At 36.1% G+C, this 9,368-nt stretch overlaps 1 protein-coding gene across 1 annotated transcript; it reads right to left on the reverse strand.

Moving 5' to 3' along the window:
- Window positions 1–2,681: 2,681 nt before the first annotated feature.
- LOC143637653 (uncharacterized) lies at window positions 2,682–8,621 on the reverse strand. Its single transcript, XM_077104992.1, has 9 exons — window positions 8,022–8,621; window positions 7,802–7,919; window positions 7,383–7,419; window positions 7,204–7,273; window positions 7,000–7,104; window positions 3,306–3,456; window positions 3,115–3,197; window positions 2,940–3,033; window positions 2,682–2,852 (listed from the first exon to the last, which is right to left on the reverse strand). Exons 1-9 carry the CDS (start codon window positions 8,050–8,052, stop codon window positions 2,780–2,782), a joined length of 762 nt encoding a protein of 253 aa, XP_076961107.1. The 5' UTR covers window positions 8,053–8,621; the 3' UTR covers window positions 2,682–2,779.
- Between the last annotated feature and the right edge of the window lie 747 nt (window positions 8,622–9,368).

The raw sequence follows: 9,368 nt of genomic DNA on the forward strand, positions 1-9,368 counted from the left end.
GTGCCGATCAAGCCAACGGAGCTGTCATTTTGTTTTTCATATAGAGATTTTTAACATCTATTTCATGTTTGATACTCGATTTCTTTTATTTATACTTTCACTTTATGTATTTATACATGAATTTTATGTACTTCTAAGCAAACATTTTATCCCAAGTTGGTTTTGGTTATCAACCGAACTGAAACCAACAAACAAACCGATTGGCTAATTAAATAGATTAAATGATAACTTTGGCTTCAGTATCAGTTAAGGCTAATAACCGAACTAAACCAATATGAACCAAACACTATATTTTTTCATAATCATTCAACTTAGAAGAAAAGATTTCTAATTTCTAAAGATAAGTTGAAAAATACATATTACCTGAAGCATGCTTGTGTGGACCTTACTTGAGTGTCCCCTCTTGTTGGGTTTAAGGACACCAGGTTTGTTGCTAGGATGTCCGTGTTAAATGCTGAATCAGGAAAAATTGCTAAGCACGAGAAGGCTTGTGTCAAGAGTCGACACGCCTTTATACCTTTTGCTTTCGATACATTTGGATCACCTGCACTCGATGCTGTTACATTTCTGAAAAGAATTCGGTGATCATGCACATTAACTTTTCAACGCTAATGAAGAAGTAGTGGTCTTGGTTACTATAAAATTAAAAATAACAATAAGAAAAATATATAAATATAAATATAAATATAAATATAAATATAACTAGAAACTAACTCCCGCCTTATTCTATAAATCAATATCATCTCATTTTCCTATCAAATTTTATCACCAAAAGTAACTGAACTGAGTGATCATCACAGAGTTTGAGTAATTAGGGTTTTGTTTTTCATCGCCGGAATCCTCTGATTCCTTATTGTTCAGGTGACGGAGCTCCGATCAACCCGACGGAGTCGTCAATTCTCACCGATCAAAACTCAAAACCCTAAAAACAAAAGGTAATTGGATTATTTCTTCATTCCAACATATTAATATAAATGCTTCTTGATTTAGTTCATGCTTTTATATTATTGTTCAAGAATTAATGGATTCAATCACCAACAATGGCGGTCAAAAGGCCTGCAAGTGCAAGAAGTCAAAGTGTTTGCAACTGTAAGCAATTTTGTCCTAATTAATTAGCAACATATTTTGATGAAATTGATGATAATAATAATAATAATAATAATAATAATAATAATAATAATAATATTTTCTTTCTTTGTAGTTATTGTGACTGCTTTGCTTCTGGATTGCATTGTGATGAAATTTGTGCATGCAAAGGCTGTTTCAATACTCCTGATTACGAAGACACCGTTGAAGAGGCGCGTAATCAGATTGAGTCGAAAAATCCTAATGCGTTTTCGTCCAAGATTCGGTATCTTGTGGAGCCTTTAATAAGCCAGAATGTGGTATGCGACTTTTAAGTTTAAGTTTCTTTGTTTATTGATACATTATTATTATTATTATTATTATTGTTAAACAATAATAATAAACAGGAGGTTGAAGATCAAGTGAAGCCGGTTGCAGGTAAACATAGAAACGGTTGCAACTGTAAAAAGTCAATGTGTCAAAAAGGGTACTGTGAGTGCTATCAGGTTTGTTCTCAACACTGTGTTACGCTTCAATTCGTCTCATATTCTCGCAAATTACTTGTTTTGTTGATTTGTTTTACTAGCTTTTTGAGTTCATGTCAATAGGCTGGTGTGGGATGCTCTAAAGAATGCCGATGTTTAGGATGTAAAAACAAGTTCGGCAAGAGAGCAGCAGGTAAAACAGATATATGCATATTTTTTTCTCAAGATTTTTAATCCTTTTCTTGGTTTAATACTAACTTTATATACATTGAATTCCAGATTACAACTTATTTAATGCACCAATCCATGTGACTGTCGAAAATGAATTCGATAATCCTCACACCTTGACTCCTCTGACACCATATCAACATTTTGGGTAAGTTGTATATCATGAATCTTACATTATAACAATTACACTAATAATTACTTTTTTAATGTATAGCCATGAAAACCGTCCTTCGACAACCGGAAGATACATTGCTTCACCAGGATCTGCTGAGTCTGACATGATGTTGGGGTACTTTGATATGGTTAACTTAGATCAACAAGCATATCTTGATGCTTTCATGGATCAGTTCACACCTCCGGATACTACAAAAGTTAATGTCAGAAATCGGAGTTCTGTGATGGACATTCCTCCAATGATGGACTTACCATATAGTTCTTCTACACCTGGTGGGAGTTATTCCTCTGTGGGAAGTTGGCCCGGTTCACTAACGGGCCCGGTAACTGTGTTTGGTGGCCCAGAAGTTATGTACTATGATGAAAGGCCCAATCACAGTTTCATTTCACCGGGTAACAAGTGAGAGTCTTGCATGGACCATGGGAATAGTTAGGCCTAAGGCCTAGATACCATCTTTTGTTTTTCATAGAACCGGTTAACCGAATGTTAATATGTTTTGGTCCATAGTTGTATGATCAGTTTTTTCTTGATTCTTCTATGCTCTTTTGTTATACAATATCATAAGAGAATCTTTAAGAAATATCATATAGATATAAAAGGCACACATGTAAAAGGTTCCATATTTCCATCTCATATTAAACATAAGTTGGGGTTGTTTTATGATGTAAGAAGATTTAATATGTCAATACATCTATTCCAATTTGTAGGACAAATCGAAGTTTGCAAACTTTTAGCACGGTACATTCTTTATTAGATTCAAACACGTAGAACTCGCTCTTATGCAACATATTGTATAATACATATATTATCCCCCACAACAAAATCATCAAGCCCCTAGATAAGCAGTGAGCCAACAACAAACATCATTAATCTCTTGTATGCTTGTGTAATGACCAAGCCTGAAACGAAAATAAATATATTAATCAATAAATAATAAACATTCACTTGAAGTAGATTCGTAACATAAATTTGAGAACAAGAATTACCCATCATATGTCTGAAATGTTAAATTCTGAAATCCAGCAGAATACATGGTTTGTGCCGATTTCTCACCAAGTTTGTACTCGACCACATCGTCAACTGTAACAAAGAAACATTACATGAATCACATACATTGTTTCTATCTTAGGTTTTGTGCGATGGCGTGTTATAAGCAAATACCTTGACCATGACAAAGCAAAACATGTAATGATGATGCGCGCCTTGCAGCTTCCTGTGATATTCCCACTCTATTTCTTAAATTTCTAGAAAAAAGTTATTTGATCATCAAAAGAATGCCAAATTTGTGACCCGTTAAGTGGTTAAAAACTTAAAAATGAAATTATTAAGTTTGCAAAGAACATAAGTAAAACCTTGAACATGGGATCCAGCCACTGAGAGCTACGACAGCACTAAGATTGATGGGGTATCGGTTTCCATTCCCATATTGCCCAAGTGCTCGACACGTTGCAGAGTAGAGAGCGACAGACGCACCCATGCTGAAGCCTGCAACGCCTAGTTTAACTGTTTTAAGATGAAAGTATTAAAAAGAATACTACTTTTTCGTTTACAATTTGAGCATGCGGGTCTATTTCTGATCATTATAAGTTACAAAAATTGAATTCAAATGGTCCCATATTCTGTGCTCTTTGTATAGTGGCATATGATGATCAAGACCTTTCACTAGTTTTGAAAACGTGACAAGTGAATCTTTCCTTCTAAAGAAAAAGCACACAATTTGGACCAGAAGAATAGTATATACTTGTTACAACTTGCAACGTGTCTTGTTATCCTCGTGTTCATCGATCTGTAACACTTTTTTTTTGTTTTACAAATTCTATATGAAAATTGTAACATCCCGAAATTTCCAAAATGATATTAATTATATTACTTAATAATAGAGGGAAAGTTTACTCGGGTTATCGGGAAATAAATAAATAGAGTAGGAGTTGGTATGGGTCGGGCTAGTGTTGGGTAATGGATATGGGTTATGGACTTGGGTTATGAAAGAAGGAAGGAGAGTCCATGGGCTTAAGCCCATGATCCCTAAATATAAATACCATTAACCACCATTTAATCCTCATTTCCATACACACACACCCAAAACACACACAACCCGAACCAAGATCCGAAGGCGAAAACCCGAGCTTGTTGGTGCTGGAACGTCGTGACTGACCAAAACAACATCAAGGCTTAACCGGGTTCGTAGTTCGACTCGATCAAGGTACGTTTATAGTTAGAAATTGTTCGTATAGGTTCGGTTTGATTTGAGAAATGATAGATCTGAGTTTGTATGGTAAAAACGAATCCAACAAAGCTAATCTTACTGAAAATGGTTAAGATTTGATGGGTTAATCGATTGATAAAAGAACCCGTAACCTATATGCCTAAATCGCACCCTTTAAACATCTATGTTAGGTCGATTTGATGGTTGGGGTTTGTAGGCGCTGGTCAGACGATCCCGTGGGTACCTAAATCGAGTTATTTGGTTAAGAAACGAAGGTGATTAAGGGATTTAAGAACGAACAGTAGCAGCAGACGACAACTTCGCCTGCAAGCTAAGTTCGCCTGATGAACTTCGCCTGCAAGCTAAGTTCGCCTGATGACAACTTCGCCTAACGCCAAGTTCGCCTGATGACAACTTCGCCTAAAGCCAAATTCGCCTGATGACAACTTCGCCTAAAGCCAAGTTCGCCTGATGACAACTTCGCCTAAAGCCAAGTTCGCCTAAGGTTTAACTTCGCCTAAAGTCAAGTTCGATTAGAGAATAGATTAAAACGATAAGTAAAAGTAAGCTAATACTAGGCCACCAGATTAGATCAGGCGAGTATTGATACGTGTAACTTATACAGTCAGCCGAGCTCAGTTAAAGAAGGGATTTACAACTATCAGAGGAAGAAGCAGAGTTCAGGTGAGTTTCTAGCCCCATTCTTTGTTATGTTTTCGGGGCTGTGTGCATACTCGATGTGAAATGTGAATACACTTACCTTAAGTGGTAAGTGTATGCTATAGATGTTATACGAGGTATATATTTTATAATGCTTGTCGGTACGTGAACGATCTTCGGATATTGCACGTATCGCCAAGGATAGTAAATTCCAAGTGGTTGATAGTGTGTACGAATGTTATGATGTGACTGGTTTATTACGTAAATACCGAACTGATATGAAGTGTGATATAGGCAGGTAGAGGTAGAGTGTGTTAAAAGTGGCAAGAGTCTAGCAAGGGTGTTAGTGGCATAACGTGAGCGCGTGATAGGAAAAGCCTGTACGTGCCATCGTTATTATGTGTGTATGATTGTGGATGTGACATGCTTATTATGTAAATGATATGAAGCGTGTTGTAGACAAGTAGAGGTAGAACGTGTTAAAAGTGGCAAGAGTCTAGCAAGGGTGTTAGTGGCATAACGTGAGCGCGTGATAGGAAAAGCCTGTACGTGCCATCGTTATTATGTGTGTATGATTGTGGATGTGACATGCTTATTATGTAAATGATATGAAGCGTGTTGTAGACAAGTAGAGGTAGAACGTGTTAGAAGTGGCAAGAGTCTAGTAAGAGTGTTAGTGGCATAACGATAGCACGTGGTAGGGTAAGCCTATACGTGCCTTCATTATTAAAGTGGCAAAGTGGCATAACGTTTTACGTTATTAAAGTGGCAAAGTGGCATAACGTTTTACGTTATTAAAGTGGCAAAGTGGCATAACGTTATACGTTATTAAAGTGGCAAAGTGGCATAACGTTATACGTTATTAAAGTGGCAAAGTGGCATAACGTTTTACGTTATTATAGTGGCAAAGTGGCATAACGTTATACGTTATTAAAGTGGCAAAGTGGCATAACGTTTTACGTTATTAAAGTGGCAAAGTGGCATAACGTTTTACGTTATTAAAGTGGCAAAGTGGCATAACGTTATACGTTATTAAAGTGGCAAAGTGGCATAACGTTTTACGTTATTAAAGTGGCATAACGTTATACGTTATTAAAGTGGCAAAGTGGCATAACGTTTTACGTTATTAAAGTGGCAAAGTGGCATAACGTTTTACGTTATTAAGTGGCAAAGTGGCATAACGTTATACGTTATTAAAGTGGCAAAGTGGCAAGGTGGTAGGTGTAGATAAGAGGCTAAGTGGTAAGTTAAGCAGGTTAGATGCGAAAGTGTGAATACACTTACCTTAAGTGGTAAGTGTATAGATGTTATACAAGTAGCTATTATGTAATGCTTGTCGGTACGTGAACGATCTTCGGATATTGCACGTATCGTCAAGGAGAGTGATTGTCAAGTGGTTGTTAGTGTGTATGTATTCTATGATGCGACTTGCTTATTATGTAAATATTGTATTGGTATAAAGAGTGCTGTAGACAAGTAGAGGTAGAGTGTGATAGAAGTGGCAGAGTCTAGTAAGAGTGTCAGTGGCATGACGATAGTACGTGGTAAGGTAAGCCTATACGTGACTTCGTTATTAAGGTGGCATCAAGTGGTATAAAGTGGCATAAGTGGCTAAGCTGTAGGGGTAATTAAGAGGCTAAGCTATAGGGGTAATTAAGTGGTTAAACAGTGGCATGTTAGACAGTGGACTATGTGTCTTCGGATACGTATATATATTGTATGAAGTGGTTGTATGATAAGTTGCTTGATTAACTAGAACTCACTCAGCGTAGCTGACTTTTAGTATGCACGCAGGTGAGTAGGATGAGGCAGCTCGCTTGAGGAGACACGTGGCACTGAATAAGAGGCTGGCATCGAAAGACTCAAGACGTTTAAGTTTAATGTTTCGTTTATTTTGAAAGACAAAATGATGTTTTAAGACAAGACGTGTTTTGTTATGAAATGTTTTATGAAAGTTTTTATATTCCGCGAAAGTTTTAATGAACTCTGATTTGTAAGAACTGTGTTTATGAGTAAATCCGACGCTAAAGTAAGGCTACCGGGTTCGGGGCCTTAAAAAAATACAGTTGTTAAGCATGTTGTTTGCTTTCGTGATCATCAAAACTCTGTCATAATCATCGCGGCTTTAACAAGTAAAAACATTCATAATTCGATGCATAGTAACTAACATGAAGACATACCATCATTAGGCTCACTAATCAAGAGATTTGCAACATGTGTTGCTGAAGCATCCAAGCCCTCCAAATCATCACAAGCGTCTTCTGACATGCTTGTGATATTAAACCCTGATAATATTGGCATCTAATGTTATATAAACTCGATCTTCATATATTTCATAATCCTTGCAGTGTGGTCTATAAATACAAAAAACAAATACAACATACACGCAGTGCAAGGATATCCGCCATATAGAGATAATAGTCGACTTGGCGCACTTGGACAGATCCATTTGATCTAAATCACACATGAAAATATATCTTAAAACACTATGTATGCAAGAAATGTAACTAAAGTTATGATCGAACTTGCATGAGAAATTATGGTAGAAAAATTGAATCGTTACATTTGGAAGAGGAAAAGTTTCTAAGATCTGTGTCCAACTGCAAACAGTTAAAAAAATGGACATCATTATCATGAATATTATGTCGCATGTTGTTTCAGGTAGCCATTAAATAGAATCGCGAAACTGCACAAGTACTTGTACATAATGATTGTCGTATATAACGAAGACAAAAAACAAGGCCGGTTATGAGGTTACATAACCACCATAGGTATTATACTAAAATCAACAATATACGATTCTCACAATATTTCCTCTGTGTGTGTGCACACACACACACACTATAACTTTTGTCAATTAATTTCTAATAGAAGATAATTATTTTACACTAAAAGGTCAAACATGATATGCAGAGAAAGTCACCCATAATCAAATGTCAAAAGCTGTAAAGTCAAATCTAAAGTCAAAAAGTCAACAATCACCTTGAGCCCTTCTCACCAATGCCATGAAGCCAAACAATAGTTGCTTTGTGAGTTTCTTTAGGCATAACAACAAAAGTCCTTCCAAAGTCAAACACATTTCTTCTAACACTTCTACTTCCTGAAAAAAAACTGTATTAATACTTCTTTATGGCTCGATGAATAGATGATTTTGAGACAATGCGCCAACGTTCTATTGCTTAAATATGCAAATATGACTAACCTGAATCACGGTTAGAGCTGTTGTGACTCATTGTCCTGAACCCTTAAGTTATAGCAGCACTCAGTGATATTTGAAACAAATAAGAAAGCACCCTGCAATGGAAACGAAAAGTCGGTTGTAACTATTTATAACGATATCCTGGTAGTGGGAATTTACAGAAATGTGTCGCAAACGCATGATCTGAATCATCGGCTATGTCTACACCAGTTAAACACTTCCTGAAACCACCTGCCAAAGTAGAATCAGATAACAAATTAAAGCACATATGAGAATAGGAATAATAAGGTTGGAATCTTTAGTAGTTTTCAAGATATAATTCCAACCAATCCAAAACAAGAACAATGAACATGTAGACATAAAATGTCAATTACTGAGGCTGCTATGGATGGATATGTTGAGAATATATGCTTGATTGAAACATGGTATTATGTGAACACCGTTGCCACATGACACAAAAGAAGCTAATCTCATATATGTTATCAACTTGTGATCTATAGCGACATCATGTGCTTATACAATATACATACCCACAAGTAGGCATATTAAAGAAAACATTTTGATTCGGTACAAACATGTTGTGAAAGTAGGTAACGATGTGGATGGTGAGTTTTGTAGAGGTTTGCTGTTGTAGAAAAAATGCAGCGTTGGAGATGCTCTAAGAGTGTCTAAAAGCTAATTTAACATGCCTTGACATTATAGTGTTTACATCTCTCAACTTCATCATGTTCCTACTCATAAATACGACAATTTGATATAGTATCAGGTCGCGCCAAGTCTCCAAGAACAAAGACCACTCATATCCACCTATTGTATTAAAGTGATGCCAATGACTTAAAATATGCAAAGTGAAGCATGTCGCTGAAAATAAACAATACACAATTAGTCAATTAGTCACATTTTTGTTTTAGTGGAAAAATTATCCTTACCTGCATCTGATTCTCTTCAACAAGATCATTACTTGAAGTCTCCGCTCCAACAAATGATTCGATCTTTGAGAAATGACAAGACATTTTATAATATGATAAAAAGAACTTAAACCCTTAATAGAGTATAAGATTCTATATAATAAGTTCGATCAACATTTTATGATTTACCGTTAATTAAAACGAGAATATTTGAAGACTAAGGTTGTGTTTGTTTTTGCTTATAAAGTCTGCAAGAAGTCTATGTCTGCGGGCGCGCAGACATAAGCTTTTGAAAACTGTTTGATTTAAAAAAAAAAGATCTGAAAATTGCTTTTATGGTCTTAAAAAATAAGCTAATATTACCATCTTTACACTTTTTCACACTTCTTAACATCATACCAACACCCAATGTCCAACACCACCACCAGCCACCGTCCGCCAC

Source organism: Bidens hawaiensis, unplaced genomic scaffold (assembly GCF_021521415.1).
Source record: "Bidens hawaiensis isolate Kalapana, Puna unplaced genomic scaffold, B.hawaiensis_p1.1 tig00008375_1, whole genome shotgun sequence".
Taxonomy (NCBI): Eukaryota; Viridiplantae; Streptophyta; class Magnoliopsida; order Asterales; family Asteraceae; genus Bidens; species Bidens hawaiensis.

What these genes read in the sequence shown, in the direction of transcription:
- LOC143637653 (XM_077104992.1), bottom strand. Translation starts at nt 8,052, where the DNA reads ATGAGTCACAACAGCTCTAACCGTGATTCAG. An exon ending in ATTGGTGAGAAGGGCTCAAG is followed by an intron (nt 7,420 to 7,801) that starts GTGATTGTTGAC and finishes AACTGTTTGCAG; the next exon opens with TTGGACACAGATCTTAGAAA. An exon ending in ACATTTCAGACATATGATGG is followed by an intron (nt 2,853 to 2,939) that starts GTAATTCTTGTT and finishes TTTTCGTTTCAG; the next exon opens with GCTTGGTCATTACACAAGCA.